The sequence below is a fragment of the Manis javanica genome, chromosome 2, assembly GCF_040802235.1.
Source record: "Manis javanica isolate MJ-LG chromosome 2, MJ_LKY, whole genome shotgun sequence".
NCBI classification, from domain to species: Eukaryota; Metazoa; Chordata; class Mammalia; order Pholidota; family Manidae; genus Manis; species Manis javanica.
In genome coordinates this window covers 22810096-22830587 of record NC_133157.1, presented here as the reverse complement: position 1 = coordinate 22830587, position 20492 = coordinate 22810096, and the positions used below count along the sequence as shown (strand labels likewise).

Sequence of the window (20492 nt, the reverse complement as noted above, 5' to 3'; positions counted from 1 at the left end):
ACAAACCCAAATGAATAGTCTAACGTCACAATTATCAAAACTGGAAAAAGAAGAACAAATGAGGCCTAAAGTCAGCAGAAGGAGGGACATAATAAAGATCAGAGAAGAAATAAACAAAATTGAGAAGAATAAAACAATAGAAAAAAAATCAATGAAACCAAGAGCTGGTTCTTTGAGAAAATAAACAAAATAAATAAGCCTCTAGCCAGACTTATTAAGAGAAAAAGAGAATCAACACACATCAACAGAATCAGAAATGAGAAAGGAAACATCACAATGGACCCAACATAAGTACAAAGAATTATTAAAGACTACTATGAAAACCTAAATGCTAAGAAGCTGGAAAACCTAGAAGAAATGGACAACTTCCTAGAAAAATTCAACCTTCCAAAACTGACCAAGGAAGAAACACAAAATCTAAACAAACCAATTACCAGCAACGAAATTGAAGCAGTAATCAAAAAACTACCCAAGAAAAAAATCCCTGGGCCAGATGGATTTACCTCGGAATTTTATCAGACATACAGAGAAGATATGATACCCATTCTCCTTAAAGTTTTCCAAAAAATAGAAGAGGGGGGAATACTCCCAAACTCATTCTATGAAGCCAACATCACCCTAATACCAAAACCAGGCAAAGACCCCACCAAAAAAGAAAATTACAGACCAATATCCCTGATGAACGTAGATACAAAAATACTCTATAAAATATTAGCAAACCGAATTCAAAAATATATCAAAATACACCACGACCAAGTGGGATTCATCCCAGGGATGCAAGGATGGTACAACATTAGAAAATCCATCAACATCATCCACCACAGAAACAAAAAGAAAGACAAAAACCACATGGTCATCTCCATAGATGCTGAAAAAGCATTCGACAAAATTCAACATCCATTCATGATAAAAACTCTCAGCAAAATGGGTATACAGGGCAAGTACCTCAACATAATAAAGGCCATATATGATAAACCCTCAGCCAACATCATACTGAACAGCGAGAAGCTGAAAGCTTTTCCTCTGAGATCGGGAACAAGACAGGGATGCCCACTCTCCCCACTGTTATTCAACATAGTACTGGAGGTCCTAGCCACAGCAATTAGACAAAACAAAGAAATACAAGGAATCCATATTGGTAAAGAAGAAGTTAAACTGTCACTATTTGCAGATGACATGATATTGTACATAAAAAACCCTAAAGACTCCACTCTAAAACTACTAGAACTGATATCGGAATACAGTAAAGTTGCAGGATATAAAATTAACACACAGAAATCTGTAGCTTTCCTATACACTAACAATGAGCCGATAGAAAGAGAAATCAGGAAAACAATTCCATTCACAATTGCATCAAAAAGAATAAAATACCTAGGAATAAACCTAACCAAAGAAGTGAAAGACCCCTGAAAACTATAAGACACTCTTCAGAGAAATTAAAGAGGACACTAACAAATGGAAACTCATCACATGCTCTTGGCTAGGAAGAATTAATATTGTCAAAATGGCCATCCTGCCCAAAGCAATATACAGATTTGACGCAATCCCTATCAAATTACCAACAACATGCTTCAATGAACTGGAACAAATAGTTCAAAAATTCATATGGAAACACCAAAGACCCCAAATAGCCAAAGCAATCCTGAGAAAGAAGAATAAAGTGGCAGGGATCTCACTCCCCAACTTCAAGCTCTACTACAAAGCCATAGTAATCAAGACAATTTGGTACTGGCACAAGAACAGAGCCACAGACCAGTGGAACAGATTAGAGACTCCAGACATTAACCCAAACATATATGGTCAATTAATATTTGATAAAGGAGCCATGGACATACAATGGGGAAATGACAGTCTCTTCAACAGATGGTGCTGGCAAAACTGGACAGCTACATGTAAGAGAATGAAACTGGATCACTGTCTAACCCTATACACAAAAGTAAATTTGAAATGGATCAAAGACCTGAATGTAAGTCATGAAACCATAAAACTCCTAGAAAAAAACATAGGCAAAAATCTCTTGGACATAAACATGAGTGACTTCTTCATGAACATATCTTCCTGGGCAAGGGAAACAAAAGCATAAATGAACAAGTGGGACTATATCAAGCTGAAAAGCTTCTGTACAGCAAAGGACACCATCAATAGAACAAAAAGGCACCCTACAGTATGGGAGAATATATTTGTAAATGACAGATCCAATAAAAGCTTGACATCCAAAATATATAAAGAGCTCACACACCTCAACAAACAAAAAGCAAATAATCCAATTAAAAAATGGGCAGAGGAGCTGAACAGACAGTTCTCTAAGGAAGAAATTCAGATGGTCACCAGACACATGAAAAGATGCTCCACATCGCTAGTTATCAGAGAAATGCAAATTAAAACCACAATGAGATATCACCTCACACCAGTAAGGATGGCTACCATTCAAAAGACAAACAACAACAAATGTTGGTGAGGTTGTGGAGAAAGGGGGAACCCTCCTACACTGCTGGTGGGAATGTAAATTAGTTCAACCATTGTGGAAAGCAGTATGGAGGTTCCTCAAAAAGCTCAAAATAGACTTACCATTTGACCCAGGAATTCCACTTCTAGGAATATACCCTACAGATGCAGCACTCCAGTTGGGAAAAGACAGATGCACCCCTATGTTTATCGCAGCACTATTTACAATAGCCAAGAAATGGAAGCAACCTAAGTGTCCCTCAGTAGATGAATGGATAAAGAAGATGTGGTACATATACACAATGGAATATTATTCAGCCATAAGAAGAAAACAAATCCTACCATTTGCAACAACATGGATGGAGCCAGAGGGTATTATGCTCAGTGAAATAAGCCAGGCGGAGAAAGACAAATACCAAATGATTTCACTCATCTGTGGAGTATAAGAACAAAGGAAAAACTGAAGGAACAAAAGAGCAGCAGAATCACAGAACCCAAGAATGGACTAACAGTTACCAAAGGGAAAGGGACTGGGGAGAATGGGAGGGTAGGGAGGGATAAGGGGGGGTAAGAAGAAAGGGGGTATTATGATTAGCATGTATAATATGGGTGGTGGGGTAAAGGGGAGGGCTTTGCAACACAGAGAAGACAAGTAGTGATTCTACAACATCTTACTATGCTGATGGACAGTGACTGTAATGGGGTTTGTGGGGGGGACCTGGGGTAGGGGAGAGCCTAGTAAACATAATATTCTTCATGTAATTGTAGATTAATGATAACAAAATAAAATTTAAAAAAAGAATGAAGTTCTGTTATGTACTACAACATGGATGAACCTCGAAATCATTTTGCTAAGTGAGAGAATAAAGACACAAAAAACAACATGTCATATAATCCCATATACATGAAATGTCCAGAATAGGCAAACACTGAGTCACAAAGATTAGCAGTTGCCTAGGGCTGGAGGCGGAAGAGGGGAGAGGGATGATGGGAACATAGCATGATAGCTGCATGGTACAGGCTTTCTTTGGTGGGGGAGTGAGAATGCTCAACCTTGTAACTGTACTAAAAACCACTGAATTGTACACTTTGAATGGGTGAATTGTATAGTAGATGGATTATATCTTAATAAAGCAGGTGCAAGAGGAAAAAAAAAGCAACAGATGTCTTTCTTACCATTCCCTTGCTTCACTTAACCTAATTCTGAACCCAAGAGTCGTGCATCTAACTGACAGAATCAAAATCACGCTCAGGATTTGAGAGTCCTCCCAGCTTCTGAAGTCGGGGCAGGGAGGCGGGGACAGACGCAGAGGGAACCAGCCCACTACCTGCCAAATCTCCCCTTGCTCATTTTGTATGTGTCCTATTTGCACCTTCAGCCCTTTCCCTTGATTAATCTTGCCCAAAATTTGTGTAAGTTACAGAATTACAAAAAGCCAGCTTTTGGTTTGGGTGATCACGCTCACTCATGTGAGTGTGTGTTCTCCATTTCATTTACTCCTAAAGCCAGATCTGTATTATTTCCTTCTTTTTTGTTTCCATTTTGAGTTGAATGCTTAGCTCGTTTGTCGTCAATCTTTTTTATTTTCTAATAAATGTGTTCAAAGCTATAAATGATCCTCTAAGCTCCCACCTAGATGTGGCCAGCTTCTCCTTCTCCCCTCGACCTTGCCGTGCCTCTGCTTTTGATTACTGGGGGTGCTTTTGTTTAGTTCAGTTTGGCTTGTTCCCTTTCCCTACACCTTCCATTTTGGTGTATTTTTTCTTCTCTAAAATAAAAACTTGGATTTAGATTAAATGATACTGGTTTGGGGCAATAAAAAGTTTTTTCTTCTTCCTTATCTTTCTTTCTTCTCATATGTGCTCCATAAACCCTTCCAATAACTGTTCTGTTTTGCAGGATGATTAAAGCCATTTCTTCTCCCATCAGATATTTCTATAACATGAGAGGTATTTATTTTCTAGGTTGATTTTTCAGTTTCTCAACATCATTTTGTAGTTTCCATACTTGTCTAAATAACAGATACTATCTGATCCTATTTTGTAATCCCTTGAGCCTGTTTCACCATACTCCACTGGGTGGTTAATGGTTTCTGGCTTGCTATTTATTGCTTCTAATTAATTGCTTGGATCACAGCCCTCAGCTATCAATTTAGTACTTGATTCCTTGCTTCTAATTAATTGCTTGGATCACAGCCCTCAGCTATCAATTTAGTACTGATTCCTTGAAGTTTTAACCAGAAATTGTCTGTTCAGATCTCTAAGAACTACTGCATCAGCCTCTTTCTCTATCTGGATGGCCTGAATCATTGTTTCTACTTATCAGAGTCATACTGTGAAGTAAAAATGTCAAGGGACTTTGTAAAATGGAAAACTCCACACACATGTGAATGCGTATTTAGCAAAGCTTTCACTGAGGCACTCTACCGCCTAGGAACCTGCAGTTCCCAAATGCCTACCCTGTCAATTTCAAATTCCTCTTCCCAAGTTCACCCATAAAAATACCCCATTTCACCTGTCCCACCGTGTTTTCTAGTGCCTGTCAACAGGGACCCCTCACTTCCTGCAAGGTGGACACTTCACATCATCTTATCTATAAAGTATATCAACAACTCCACACAGTTCTCTGCTACTTTCTAGCCATGTGACTTAAGATACATAAATTTTCTGTGGGTCAGTTTCCTTGATTAACTCTGAAGTGCAGATAAGAGAAGCATCTAAGTCAGAGTTGCTATTAAGGATTAAAGTTAAAATGGATAAGGTATTTAGAACAGCACATGGCACACACACAATAAGCACTTGTTAAATGTTAGCTCCAATTGGTGTTATCATCAGCCTAGATTCATGGAGGCTACAACACAGGAAATGAGGTGTAAATGATTTACCTTTAAAGAACTCACAGATTGGTAGAGTGATGAGTTATGTGTCCACATGTAATGCATGGTAAATATAGGAGGAATACAGGCAGATGAATGAACTGTCCCAAAGCTCTGACCTTCTCTCCACTGTTGTACCAGCTCTTTCCCAAATAGGAAAAACTACGGTCAGAACTCAATGGTCAGAAACTCATTGACTGGGACACATTTTACAAGTAGACAGATTACTGTACCTTAAAGATAAGCAACTATCAATGGTGTTTCCTCTTTTCCTTCTGAGGCAGGGTACAGCCCCATGGAAAAGCCAGTCGCCAGCATCCCTGTGGCTGGTCAGACTCAGGGTGTTCTCTTCAGACCTGGACTGCAGAACTTAGCAGCAGGAGGCTTCACCTGGGACTTAAAACCAAGCCAACAAAACCCAACTCAGGTTTTTCAGAGAATCCTCTGAATAGGGTCTTTGCCCATAATCATGTGGTCATCTGTTTTATATTCTATTGCTGTTCTGAATATATAGATTCTGGGTTGAGAACTTCAAGAGGAAGAGGCATGAGTGGTAGGATTCAAGCACTAAGGTCCTACTGAAATTCCTGACCACAGAGAACAAAAAGGGTCATGGCAGCATTAAATCATGGGCTGTAAGAGAATATCCTTGCCTAGTGGTAGAAGGCTCCCTGAGACAGGTGGCATCTGTGCCTGGGCTCTGAGTGTGAGTAGTATAGGTTAAGACAGTGGGAACTCCCAAGGGATCTGAAACGAGCATTGTTAAACCAAAACATAATTTAACTTAAACAATGAACACATTAGAGGGTGATTACAGAGACATCAAATCAGCCAGTCTTCAACCTCTGACTTGGACACTGGAGAATGGTCTCTGGACACAGTGCGTAATCATCAGTGGGCTCCCACAAAGTTTCAGTGAACTCTCCATCACCATCCCCATTATTTTAATTCCCTTTTTTGGATGTCATATTACTAGGTTATTTTTTCACTAAAAACTCAGTTTGTTGGCTACTTTGAACCTAAGAAGGGGGTACCTGCATTGAGGAAACAAATGGTCCAATCACTAGAAAAAGACAACTCCATTTGTACTGATATAAAGAAGGATAGTTTAAGGTACTATTTACATCTCTTCCCTTGTCACTTCCTCCAAAAACACTCAGGCTCCCTCCTTCCTTCTCCAGTGAATTCATTCCAGAAAACCTCACCTCGTATTTCCAGAATCCATGAACTATTTTGAGCCTTCATGTTATTGGGTCTCACCATGGCATGGGAGGGACACTGCTTCCTGACACCCTCGTTTCCTCTCCCTTCTAGATGGGACACCCTTCTAGGACATCTCCTGGTTCTGCCTCTCCCTCTCTGGAACCACCCTTTTAAGACAATGTCACTAATTAGTTGTAAGGATCTTGGGAAAGTCTATTCAGGGCCCACAGGGCTAACGTACAGGCCCAAGCCCCCGAGAGACTCACCCCTGAAACATCCTCACTAGCACCTGCCAGATGGTTGCAGGACCTGCATTTGAAGATCACTGGGACTGTCAGAGATTAGAAGAAGAATGGACAGTGAAAGCTCAGGGTGAGGGAAGAGAAGGAATAAGACAAGGTTGTAAAAGGAAGTTGAGCCAGAGAGAACATTCCAGATGAAGGAGTTGAAGCTTCATCCAAGGAGCAAGTTGGAACCACCAGAATTTTGAGGGTTAGAGTTGGATTTCAGGTTGTATGTACAAAATGGGTGAGAGTAGAAAATAGACAACTGGGCATTTATACACATATGGCCGGCCACGCTGCCCCTGTAGCATCTCACCTAAATGCCCTCCCTCTTCAGTCTCCACCCAAGTCTTTCATACTTCCTGGTTCAACTCTACAAAGCCTCCCTTACAGCTACAGTCACCTGATGTTCATGTTCACAAAACCATCTGGACAATATAACTAACTTCATTCTCTCTGTATATACAAATTGACATACAGCATCCAATTTTGTTCTTCATTTGGTTGATACATGTGCCCAGTGAAAATATAAGTTCTCATATGCCACATTTGTGTCACCTGGCAGTGTGCTAGGCTGACAGTGAACAGAAAAAGTATGTATTAGATGCTTGCAGAAACAGATGGCTTTGGAATATTTATTCTTCTTCAGAGTGACAGGTTCTGCTTCTGCTTGTCCTCCTCCCACCCTTGCCACATGGCTGTCCAGCTAGAGGACTACATTTCCCAGCCTCCTTTTCAGCTAGGTCACATAATTATGCCCTTGCCAAAGGAATGTGAGCTGCAGAGATCTGTGCAGCCAGCCTAAAAGGTAATTACTTGTCTTGAACTTTCTTTTTCCTTTCTTCAAGCTTGAACAAGGACATGGAAACAAACTGACTACTACCACACAGATGAGGACAAAACCTTAGGGGATGATGGAACAACAAGATGGAAGGACCCTGGGTCCTTGAATGACCTTGTAGAACAGAGCTGTCCTGCAGGCCCAGACCAGCCAGACTCATGTGAGAGAAAAACTATCCTATTTAAGCAACTAAACGATGGGGGTTTCTGTTTCAGTACTTGAGCTTCTACCCAACTAATGTATTTCCCCAAGTCCATTCTCTCCATCTTCCTTAATATAATTCTAATTTTTTAGTTGGGAATATTATGTCCCAACTAAAAGGCCACATTTTCAAGCCTCCTTTGCACCTATGTGTTACCACATGACTAAGTTGTTCTCAATGAAGCATAATTGTTAAATGGGATTTATGAGTCTTTTGATGAAGCAGTCAGTGACCTTCCCACTTTCTCTTTCCCACTGTCTGAAAACCGAATATAATGAGTGGATATCAAGCAGTCATTTTGGACCATGAAGTTAATATGCTAAGAATTGCAAAGAAGCAGAAGATAAATCCAGTGTCTCTGATGAGCATGGAGCCTTCACTACCAGTTCGGGACTGCCTACTAGATTTTTTTATATGACAGAAGAACTTCTGTATTTTTTAACCTTTGAATGTTTATTAGTTTGTATGCAGCTCAACTTAATTCTAAGTAATATATATATACACAGCATCTTATCAGTTGCTGCAGCACTTATTTCAAACCTCAACTTGATTCTTAAACATTCTTTTTAGCAGAAGAAAAGGAAAATCACTACTTTCCAAATCTCTGAGGCAGTAAGCCAGTTTCCACTCCTTATGAACAGAAACAGCTTAGCTTTTGTGCGCCTGTCTCTGTAAATTTGGGTCAACACTGACAGGGAGGAAATAAGGCACCATCTCTTTAGTGGGATCTCTGCTTCCCACCAGCTGCCCCTATCTCAACACACCCCAGGCCAGATGGCACTCTCTCCTCTACAAGCCCCTGGCAAGGGAGGGTGGAGGCCAGATGCTGACAACTGGGGGAGTCTAGGCTAAGCCCCACCTGTCCTCAGCCTCGCAGGACAGCGGACCACCTCCCTCTCCCGGCCTGCAAAGCGGGCTGCGAGGGCCGGCGCTTCGGCTCCCACCTGGAGGCCGGCGGGTGTCTGAGTGGTGCGCTCCCCATCCCGGCGTGGACTGTCCCAGAGCTGCCTCCAGTTCGCATCCTTACCACACCGCCTCCTCCACCCCTGCTCCGCCGCCGCTGGGGTCCCACAGCGACCACCCCACCCTCCCGCAGCCTCACCCTCCTCCGCCAGGTAGCGCAGATCGTAGAACTCCCCCGCGAAGGTGCCGTAGGAGGAGTCGTGGCGCGAGACCGCCTCGTTGGCGACCGCGTCCCCCCGTGCGCGGCCTCGGGGTCCCCGGCCCCCCGGGCCCGCGCCGTCGTCCGCCGGGCTAGCGGCGCAGGTGGCGGGCCCCGCCAGCAGCAGCCAAAGCAGCGGCGTCCAGGCCCCGGGGCGCTGCCTGGGCGGCCGCGCCATCGCTACGCACGGATCCGCAGCCAGGCCGCTCGGGCCGCAGCGGGGGCGCCGGGGCGCGGGGCCAGGTCTGCGCCGCCACTGCCGCCCGACGCTACGGACCCCGCGCGCAGCCGCGCAGCCGCCCGCGCAAGCCGCCTCCCGGCCTCGGTCTGCGCATCCTCCATCCAACTGGAGCCCTCCCGCTTTCTCCTCGTATCCTCTCCTCCCCGCTGGAGCTCCTTCCTTGCGGCTTCCTTCTGCGTCCTTTCTTCCATTCTCCCCAGCGACCCTGCCTTTCTCCAGGAGTCTCCCACAGACATAGATTTGGCCGGTCTGGGCCCCTGCTACTCAGAATGTGGTCCGCGGACCAGCAGCATCTCCATTCCCAGAAAGCTTGTTAGTATCACTAATGTCAGGCCCCACCGCAGACCCATCAATCAGGACCTGCATTTAACAAGATTCTCCAGGAGACCCCAATACATGCCCAAATTTAAGAAGCGCTCCTCCAGAGAGTTTAACCTGAATACACCTTGTCAGAATTGCTGGTCCCCTCCTGCCACCCCCAACCCCAACCTTGCCCCATTACTTTTTGCTTTATATAAGGCACTTACTGTACCCATTATTTCTTGGGATGATCACAGAAGGAAGTTGAAATAGCAGGATCCCCACTATAAAGGTAGGTGAACTGAGATGCTTACAGCCAAGGGAGATCCTGGAACCCAGTTCTTTGGACTGGATTTGCCTGCTTCCTTTCCAGACCTTTGGAGTGTGTAATCAACAGAAGCGGCTGGTACCCTTGCACTACCTGCCCCCTTCAAAACTAGGCACCTGGTTTACTGTTTCTCTGCAGTAAGCATGGACAGGCCTTGGTAAGCCCATGCTGTGTGTGATGGCTACGCTGAATCCTCAACTTTCTCAACTCCATTCCTGCCACTTGCAGTTCATTCCTGTTGTTTACTCAGCTATCCACTTATTCATCCCACTTACTACAGGCCAGTTCCCTGAGTTCTTTTCTAACAATGGTTTGGGAGTGATAGCACATTCAAACTGCTAAGCTGTTTCCTGTTAGAAAACACCGGCACAATTCCTTCCACACTGGTATTGCAGAGCCAGCATTTTAGCTTGCTTTTTAAAATTATTTTATTGCATAAACAAAGGAAACCTGTGGAGGCAGAAAAGCATAGAGGTTCCAAATGCAGGCCCAGAAGTCAGACTGTGTGGGGTGGTGATCAGTGACCTCTATGATGACAATATAGACTAGGTAAGCTGATAGAGGTAAGGATCAGTAGGGTTCAAAGGTATAAAAGGAATGAATAAATATGCATACGATTATGAAATGTTCAAGAGGCAACCAGCGATCTCAACATTTTTTGGCCCAGGGGAGATGGGAATGGGGGTGCTGCTGTGGATATTGTGAGAAGTGCTGTGCGAACCCATTGGTCAGGTGTTTGCTACTGGGTATTAGCCAAAGCTCGTGCTGGGTTGTCCAAGAGGAATTTAAACATGTTTATCTTGACAGGTGAATGGGGTGTAGTTCATGTAAACCTTGGGCTTCACTAGGTCTCCCAAGATGCCAGATGTTGCAGGAAATAGATTTATTGCTTGAAAAAGGTAAGATGAACTATAATTACTTTAAAAATCAAAACAAAGAGACTTCGTCCCACAAAATATAGCTTTGCAATGCATAAAATTCTAAAATACAAAAAAGCCAATTCATTGAAAATCCTTTGAAGTGTAGTCCTTAAAAAAGACTTGTTCTTCAAAATTGAAACTCCTTTCTTTTCTTTTCTTTTTCCTGTATACGAGGAAAGGTATGGTCAGTTTTAAATGGACTAACAGTCAGCAAAAAAATAGCAAGCATGGGACTTTTGATTTCAGTGTTGGTTCTCTGGTTAGGGAATCCAAGCTGTTATCTATTACTTTCTTCTTTCTTTTTAATTACTGTAATTAACAGTGTTGGTGCCAGATAGAAGGCAAATGAAAATCAGGTCATTCTTTGGGTAAATCAGACTGATAAAAGCAGGCAGGTGTTTTTGTTTGTTTGTTTGTTTGTAGGGGCTCCTGTGGGAGTGTTGGAGGAGGGTTTGTAGGTCTAAAATGAGGCTGGTAGGTAATTTGTGGATCTCAATGATCTATCTATGATCAAGGATCTGGGGTCCATGGACTCAAAGGGGGCCATAGATTGGCTTCAGTGGTGGCATGAGGACTATGGAAGTGCTGGAATAATGTGATATAAGGATTTTTCTGGAGAGAATACTTACAGCTTTCATGGGTCACTCAAAACCTGCATGCCTCTCGGGGGGCTTAAAGCCTTCTCTGGTTTCCAATTCCCTACTGATTTGGCTGCTTCCTTACATGAGGTTCTCTCCCACCCACTTAAATTGTGTTTGGAGATTTTCTTATTCTTTGTGTTATCTTACAAGATTTGAGCCCTGGACAGAGACCTGTTCCCACCCTCAGCACATCTTCCCCTCTTTGTTACATCACACATTTTGTAGATGCCCCCTGCTCCCCAGCAATGTGAGTCCACTGAATGGTCAAGAAAAACCATGGTTTTCTCTTTTGTGGGGAAGAACTTTTCCTGAACATTCTGAGACCACTGGCTGAACAAGAGTCAGCTATTCAAACAAGAACTTAGAGATGAAACTGAGTTTAATTTCATTTTCATTTTTAAAAGACAGCTTTCTTCTTATCAAAGCCATGCCTATAAAACAACATTTTTTCTGTTATAAAAAGTCCCCAAAATCAGTGTTGCATCTCAGCATCTGACCAGTAACAGATCTGCACATGCTTCTGACTGCCTCATATAGGTGATTTCATTTTTGATTGCTTACAGAATAACAACTGTGATCTTGGTAATTCCTCCAAAAATTAAACATGGGATTGCCATATGACCCAGCTATTCCAGTCTTAGTTATTTACTCAGGAAAATTGAAAACATATGTTTACACAGAAACTGGCACATGAATGTTCATATTACTTATAATAGCCAAAAAGTGGGATCAACCCAAATGTCTGTCAAAGAATGAATGGAAAAACAAATGTGGTATATCCCCACAGTGGTATATTATTCAGGCATAAAAGGGAATGGAGTACTGATACATGCTACATAGATCGACCTTGAAGACACTGTGTTAAGTGAAGGAAAACAGTCACCCAAGGGACCATATACTGTATGATTCCATTTATATGCTATGTCCAGAATAGACAAATCCAGAGACAGAGGTAAATTAGTAGTTGTTAGGGGACAGGGAAAGGGGGAAATTGGCAGTGACTGTAGATACAGTTTCTTTTTGGAATGATGGAAATGTTCTGGAATTAGACAGTGGTAATGTTTGCACAACATTGTGAATGTACTAAGAACTACTGAATTGGATGTTTTAAAATGGTTAAAATGGTGAATTTCAAGTTTTTAAAAAGCTGTGATCTTTGAGATGGTGAAAGAAAGAAAAACATCAGAATATTCCAGTGCAACTTTGGGGAATATAAACTTTTGGATGCATTCAGGTGGAATCTTCTGAATGCTGTAGGACCTAGCTTTAAAACTCCTCAAACATAAGGATCTCCTGTGCAATCTACAATCCACACACCTATGAGCTATAGGATTCCCAGGTTCCTTGCAGAACCTGCCCCCCAGGCCTACCATGAGTCTGTGGGCTTCAGTATGTAACCCTTGCTTTGGAATAATTATGTGAGTAAGCAGATTCTCCCGTGATGCACACCCCAGACATAAGGTATGTTGCATGACTGAATGGTGCTGTTGTTTGGGTTTTAAGTATCTTTTTAAAAGGTGAAACAATTGTACCAATTCATTTTTGCTTGTATGAATCCACCCAACACAATGTCATCTTCTTAGGTCACCATGCCAAGCACCCATCATACACTTAAGCAGGCAAATAACCAGGACAACTGCTGAAACGATGGAATCCTCTTGATTTTACTGGTTTGAGTTGAGCTGCCAAAGGTACTGGGTTTTCATATACAGTAACAGCCGACTTGTGATCAGACTTCCAGTGACATCAACCTGAAACATCTGTGAACCCAGGGGGACATGGGGAAGAAGCAGGAGGCTCAGGGCCTCTTGAAAACAGCAGCCAAAAAGCCCATGCACCCTTCCTCAGAAGCAAAGCACACACGGCACATACGTAATACATAGTTTCCTGGCTTCCCTAGGAAAACTCCGGCTTTGCCCTGGGGCTTTTCATCTGAGAGCAGGAGGTGAAGAAAGCAGGTTAGAAGAGGAGGTCATGACAACCCCAGACATGGATATCTTCCCCCCTATTGTACAGGAACATTTTGTATTGTGCGCAAGAGATAAAGAACGGCTGACGCTGTTTTAAAAGTACAGCCACGGGTCATGTAGTATGGGGGTAAAAGGTCCCAAACACCACAATTGCCCCAGACGGCTTCACCAAGAGAGCAGACAGCAGAAAAAATCCATCAATGAGAACAGCTCAATAGTCTGTGAAAGGCAAAGCTGAGCCCTACCTACACATGTTGTTAGCTCCTGATGACATCATTGCACCGCACCAAGGTACAAAAGGGGTGGGTGTTTATAATGATGACCATGACTCCTCAAGAAAAGGTTAAATACTCTCCAGTATCCTCTGTTTACTAAGGCAGGGAAGTGTGTGATACATTTTAGAAAGATTTCCCTCAAAAAGATATTAAAATTTATAAGATTCAGCACTTAAAAGATTAATCCTCTATTTATCTTTGCTTACATGCCTCATTTTACACCAATGCTAGTAACTGAGGCATTACTTTTTTATAATCATCAGTATCAAATTATTGGCACCATTCAGTTTTAAGGATAGGGACAGGAGAGCAAACTATACAATACAACATAAAAATACAATTCTGATACAAATATATGACTTTGATCCCACTTAACAAGTGGTCATAAGAAATGGATGGACATTTCATGCACAAGGAAATACAACTGGTAAATCGTCACATGGGAATGTGCTCAGACTTGCTAGCAATTAATGAAACAAAACAACACCTTTCAAGAACTATACACACCTAATTAACCAACAAAAATAAATAAAAGTGGCAAAACCCAATACTGGCAGAGCTATTGGTAAATAGAAATGCTTATACATTGCTGGTGGCATCATAAATTGTAGAGGGCTTCAAGCATTCAGAGGGTGTGGGGGATTGAACTAGATCACCTTTAAGGTCCTTCCAACCCAGAGACTGGATCTTTCTAGAACGCAAACTAGCAATATGAAACAAGAGCTATAAAATACTTCTTGCTCTTTAACCTTTAATCCCTCTTTGGAGATATTCCCATGGGAAGAATCCAAAGGAAGGAGCATTTTTTACAAAGACATTCATAGCAGTGCTATTTATATGCATGAAAAATTAGATGTAACTCAAATATCTAGTACTGGGGAGAAGTGAGGTTAACCATGTTACATGGCTATAAAGACATTTAAATTGGTGAGAGAAGGACCTGTGTTGAAAAGAGGAGATATATGTTAAGTGAAGAAGTACAACCAAAGAGTATGTACACACTGATCATAGCTATGAAAAACTGAGTGCATATTAATTGAGAAAGCTTGGGAAACATTTTAAAGGGCAGGTTTGTGGTTAGGGGATTCCTTTATTCCTGCAAAGTTGGAGTGCATAATAAAATTTAAAAAACACATTTCTTGAAACTATATAAAAAGAGAGCAAAGTGTTTCCTGGTCAAGGTTCTATAGACAGGACGTGATCAACTTTAGAAATAATTTTTTCCTTTGTGGAACACCCAAACGAATCTTGATAGTAAATCATCCTAACTTTGGAAGGATTTTTAGACAAGTTAAGCTTTAGTTTCCTACTTTGGGTTCAATAATAAATCCTATTTTATCCCAAATAATATTGTATCCAAGAAATTCACAAGTTAAACTAATATTTCAGATTAAGCTGAAGTACCTTCAGTCCTGGTGATTTCAACTTTCTTTTTTTTAGTTCATCTACTCACGTCTGAATAAAAATGAATGTTAAGGATTTTATAAGATCTGGGGAGTTACTAGTGTAAATGAAAAACTAGCAGGAAAGAGTTGTTCTTTCATTAAAAATGACTCATTAACAAACAGTCAAAGCTTGGTGCAAGTTTCAATCATACAAAATCACATGGTTGAGATCGATAGCAAAGGATTCCATGCTGTATTAGCCCTGTGGTTATTAATATATACATACAGGTTCTTCAGAAAAGGAATCCCTGTTTCCCCATCTTTCTTCTCTTAGGCTTACCAAATCCTGTCTCAACTACAGTGAGTAGTAGAAAAACTCTAATACTCAGGAGACATAAAATAACTTCTCCAGTAGAGGTCAAGCCACATGTTGGCTTCAACTACCCCCGGAGGCCCGGGCAAACAGAGCACACATTTGTATGTCGTGCTGGGTGAGCACACAAAGCCCGAAGAAAGAAAACGGACAGAAGGCACCATGCCATTCTCCAGGCAACAAAGGGAGAATTTCACAGTTCGGTCATCAACAGTCTTTTCATCATTTTCTCTCTCTCCAGTTCTTGTCGGAGTGTCTCTGCACTGAAAAACAAGAGCAGGTGATAAAATTGTGAGATAAACCCTCGAAAAAATTGCAAGAGTAGTTTCAGTGTCATCTCCCAGATTCTTTCTGCATCTCCATTCTTGACTTTCCCTCCCAGGCTCCTCCAGGAACCCCTACATTTGCTAGCATTACAGTGACCTGAAATTGCCCGGCTGCCTATCCGTTTCCCCACCAGACTGAGTTCCTCACGGCACCACTCCTCGGGCATGGACTGTTTGTGTCATTCATCTCTGAAGCCCCAGAGCCCAGCACAAGATCTAGTGCATAGCAGCCTCTCAGCTTCTAAGTGAATGAGCAGGTGTCCAGGGCTTAGATTTCTTTCATTCATGCTTTAAATAGCTTTCATATGCACTTTCTCCCAGGGGTCCCCCCTGTGTTTTAATAAATAAAATTGAATAAAATAAAACTGGCTGCTCTGAGGGGTTGCCTCTGACTTCTTGGCCCTCAGGCGCAGTTGCCTATCTATGGAATCTGTCTCCACAGTCTAAAGTATACGTTTTTAAAGACACAGATCAAGTTTTTAAATAATCTCACTCAGGGTAGGAATCAGTTTCTACTGTGGCCGAAGAGGCCCTACACAATCTGGCCCCAATATGCAACTCCATGGGCCTCCTCTCCCATCATTCACACGAGCCCCTTCCTCTCTGTTAACCTTGTGGGGCATGCTCCACCTCTGAAGCCTTAGCTCTGGCTGTTCCCTCCGCCTGGTATACTCTTTTCCCATGTATCTGCAGTTTGCTCCCTTACCATCTTCAGGTCATTGCTTAAATGCACCTCTATGAGGCCATCCCTGCATGCCCTATTCAGTTTTATTTTTCTCTCAAGCACTTGTCACCATCACACAAACTCACTTGATTATAATGTCTGTCTCTCCTCCTCCAACACAAACTTATAAACTCCATATAGGTAGGGCTATTATCTTTTTAGTTCACTGTGCATCCTCAGGACCTAGAATACTACTAGCCTTTGTAGACATTTCAGTAGATACTTACAGAAAAGAGAATGAAAGCGTGATTAAGAGGATTGTATTTTGTGACCTTTCAGATGTCACAAAAACAATGAAGCTAAATCCTGGACCTGGTGTCCCTGTCACCAGAGTTACCTACCAGTAGCTGCTGATGTGGCTCACCTGGCTGCCAGAGAAACAGGCTTCCGAGTGGTGTAGACGGTCTGCACTGTGGAGATGGTCTCTGTCAAAGGCCTCAGGGCTGCTGCTGGAATCAGTGGGGAAGACTGGCCAGGACAGCATGGCAATTTACCGTCTCTAAAGTCTGCCTGCAGAGGAAATCAATCTCAATTTGGGTTCCATTTTCACACTGTCAGCTGCTCCCCAAGCCTTACCAAACAGTTCCTGCCATTTCTCAATAATGGCTAAAATCAATTACCATTTATTAAATGATTTTACTCCATGCCAGATACTATGCTTTGCCCAATATGTACATTACTTCTTGACACTCCTTAAGGTAGAGATATTTCATCATGTTAGATAACATTGTAAGATACACCATTTTTGCATGTGCCACAAGAGAATGAAAAATGTGGCCATTCAAACTTTGTTGTACCCACTATTGTAGTGAACATTCTGATTTTAGAGATGTTAAGAGGTGAAAAAATGTGCACTTGGTACTGATTTTATAGAAAAGGAAAGTGAGGCTCAGAGAGGTTAAATAATCTTACCAAGGTCATACAGTAAGTGTTAAGAACCAGTGTTTAGAACCAGGATTAGCTGACTCCATAATTGGTGGTATTTTGTTTTTTTACCATAATAGAGTGGTTCCCAAAGTATGGTCCCCAGACTAGCAGCATCAGTATTATTTTGACACTTCATGAAAATGCAAGTTCTCAGGCCCCACCCCAGATCTTTGGAACCAGATGTCTGGGGATGAAGTCCAGTAACCTATATTTTTATAAGACTCCAGATGACTATGATACATAGTAAAATTTGAGAACTACTTGTCTAGAGTACACTGCCTTATTTAGAGAAGAAAATTTGTTCTTTTTATTACAAAGTAAGATATGCTCATTGAACAAATTGCATAATCCCTTACTATTGTTGTCAGTATATTTCCTCATATTATTTCTTCTAGGAATACATTCTATTTTATATCATTTTGATAATGCTAGTTATATATTTTATAACTTGATTTTTCATGCTAGTTCCTGCCTGAAACTCAGAGAAATTTATCATGTGGCTTTCTGAAGAAGATGCTTTGAGATCACCCACTGAGCAAAATATCCTTTGTCCTTCCTGGGGAAATGTGGAAAGCCACTGAAAACACCAAGTATAGTTATAGTTCTGTAAGGGTTTTCCTGGCTTGAACAGTGGGGAGAGAATTATCTTTGAGGGGTCCTGAAAGGCTATTGCTAAGAAATACAAGCCCCTCTTTGTTTTACACCTGCCTCCAGAGGGAAAACTGACCTGGCCCGGAATGGAGCAATACCAAAGACTTGGCAATGGGAACAGGAGCATCCTATGGTTGCTAGCACGTGATGTTTGCCACAAAGAGCTTTCACAAATGTTGGGTCACAGTACTCATTGGTGAGTTCACCAGAAAATTCTGGCTCACCTTTTTCCAGGCACACGGTAAGGTGGCACTTCCCTACCTGCATGGCCACGTGCTTTGCTTTAGCTGAGAACATGCGGGTTGAGGTGCCATGTTTCGTTTCCTCTGAGAGATTTAAGAGCCAGTGTGTGATTTATTGCCTCTTTTCTCCCGCTCTGCCACTCTGACTAGTCCAGATGGCAGCTGCTCCCTCAGCCTGGGAGAGGACACAGGAAGAGGACTACACAGAGTGCAGCCCTCAGCCCACCCATGACAGTCACGCAGCAGGAGTACGAAATTCAACTGTCATTTTAAAGCATGACTTAGCCCATCTTTCCTGATGTAGGAGCTGGGTAAGAAGTTAGCTTCTTGCTTCAGTGAAGGAGATAGAGGTTGGGCTTTTGATGCCTGTTTTTTATTCTTTCTGGAAAAAGAGGGAAATAAGGCATAAAGGCAATGGTGGGCAAAAGTGCCAGGGCCTTCTTCAGGGCGTGAGTCAATGCAATGCTATCAAACTACAGTAGCAGTCCTTGTATTCGTCACCACATGCACTCAAGGTGAAAAAGAAAAGCCAGTTCCTTGAGGAACAATGAAAATGACTGATATTATTAAATCTCAACTCTGAGTACTCATCTTTTTCATATTTCTTGAATGAAGAAATGAATGAATGAATGAATGAATGAACTCTTGCTGGTGCAAAGCAGATAACAGAGGAACAGACCCAGGTTAGGAAGAACATGAGACAGAAATCTGACCAGAGACACCCAGAGACCCTCATCTCAGAAGGACCAAGGCTCTCAGCTGTGTATTAAGCAGAGACCCAGTTAACAGGCCTTAACATAAGGTAGAAACTGGTCTTAGGACCCGTCAAGGAGCCCAGTCAATGAAACCAGGCCCAAGGACAATGCTGCATCAACTGCCAGACCAGTTTTGTGCAGAGAACCCTGCAGCTGCTGAACTGATAACTGTGGCCAGAATAGGTCTGAAGGCCTGTGAAGACGCCAACCCTGAGCAAGGCCAAGTGTCTTGATACCCAACTGCCCATTCCTTGTTTCCATCTGGATGTTTCCAAAGCATTTCTAATACATCATGACCAGAGGTGAACCTATTATCCCTCCCAATCCAGTCTTCTTTCAGATTTCCTAATCTCACTGAATGTACTTACTATCCATCCACGGTTTGCAAGTCAGAAATCTGAGAGCCATTTTGACCCTAATCCAATCCAGTTCCAATTATAGCCTCATAAATATCTCCCCCACCTCATAACTATCTCCACGATTTGTGCACTTCTCTCCACCTCCACCATCAAAACTGTTCTGGGCCAAGCATTGTCCTCTCTCCTTTGAACTACTATCCTAGATTTCTAGATTATTGTTCCAAATCCACTCTGCCTGGACCCAATTGTTGTCCCACTGCTGTCACAGGGATCATTTCCAAATGCACCTGCCCTATCATTGTCACTGCCTGGCTTAAAGTCCTTCAAAGAATTCCCATTGCTCTTAGGATATGGATCAGAATCCCTTAAGGCCAAGCATGGCTTTGCCCTACTGCGCTTGTCCCTGCCTTCCTCGGCCTCCTCCTGTCATGCTGCACTCCCCTGCTCTCTGCATTCAAGCCCCCCTGGCTTTCATTTCAGTCCCTTGAATGCGGGATGATCCCTCATGCCCCAGGACTCTGCTTCATGCTGTTCCTCTGCCTGCTTAGCTGCCTTCAAGCCATCTTGCCGGTTCTTAAAAGTCCAAGTGTGGTTTCTGACATTGGCTTCCTGCTCCATCTCAGCCCCCAGCTTTTCAGGAAGGGCTTCCCTGTGTGTCTGACAGCACTGCCAAGGCTGGGCAGGAGGCCAGAGTGCCCGCCATGTGCCAACTGACGGAAGTGGGGCTGGAGCTTCCAGCTGGAGAGCCGTGCCCAGCAAAACTACAGGGGTGGTAGGAATTCAGGGCAGCAGCATTGAACAGCCTGGCCCAGCACCTTTGTCTCCCCCCTGGTTCTTAAAGGCAGGTGCTCGAAGCAGCTCACACCCCTAGAAACGGACTGTTCTAAGAATCTGTTTTCGCCTCTGTCAAGACCGCTGGACACCTTCCTACCTCTGTTCATCCCCGAAGAGATGAATCAGCAACTGCTCACTTCCTTCCTCCCCAGGTGACTGAAGCCACCTCAGGTAGTGACCAGCATCCTCCAGCTCAGGATATGGTACTTTGAGCTCCTCCTAGGCCAC

The 20492-nt window shown here is 42.7% G+C and overlaps 2 protein-coding genes across 9 annotated transcripts in view; both read right to left on the bottom strand.

Moving 5' to 3' along the window:
• Positions 1-9322, bottom strand: part of FRRS1L (ferric chelate reductase 1 like) — a 29656-nt gene extending 20334 nt beyond the window's left edge. Inside the window, exon 1 of one of the 2 annotated variants that reach the window (XM_037027514.2) lies at positions 8954-9322. In XM_037027514.2, the coding sequence (XP_036883409.2) occupies positions 8954-9191 (238 nt within the window). In that variant the 5' untranslated portion in view covers positions 9192-9322. The remainder of the gene's footprint in view (positions 1-8953) is intronic. The other variant, XM_037027513.2, reaches the window with a different exon arrangement.
• Positions 9323-15490: 6168 nt separating this feature from the next.
• EPB41L4B (erythrocyte membrane protein band 4.1 like 4B) overlaps positions 15491-20492 on the bottom strand; it is a 118998-nt gene continuing 113996 nt past the window's right edge. For all 7 annotated transcript variants that reach the window (XM_073226464.1, XM_073226473.1, XM_073226468.1 and 4 more), the window contains 2 exons: positions 16861-17006; positions 15491-15709 (listed from right to left, as the gene is read on the bottom strand). In XM_073226464.1, the coding sequence (XP_073082565.1) occupies positions 15640-15709; positions 16861-17006 (216 nt within the window). In that variant the 3' untranslated portion in view covers positions 15491-15639. The remainder of the gene's footprint in view (positions 15710-16860; positions 17007-20492) is intronic.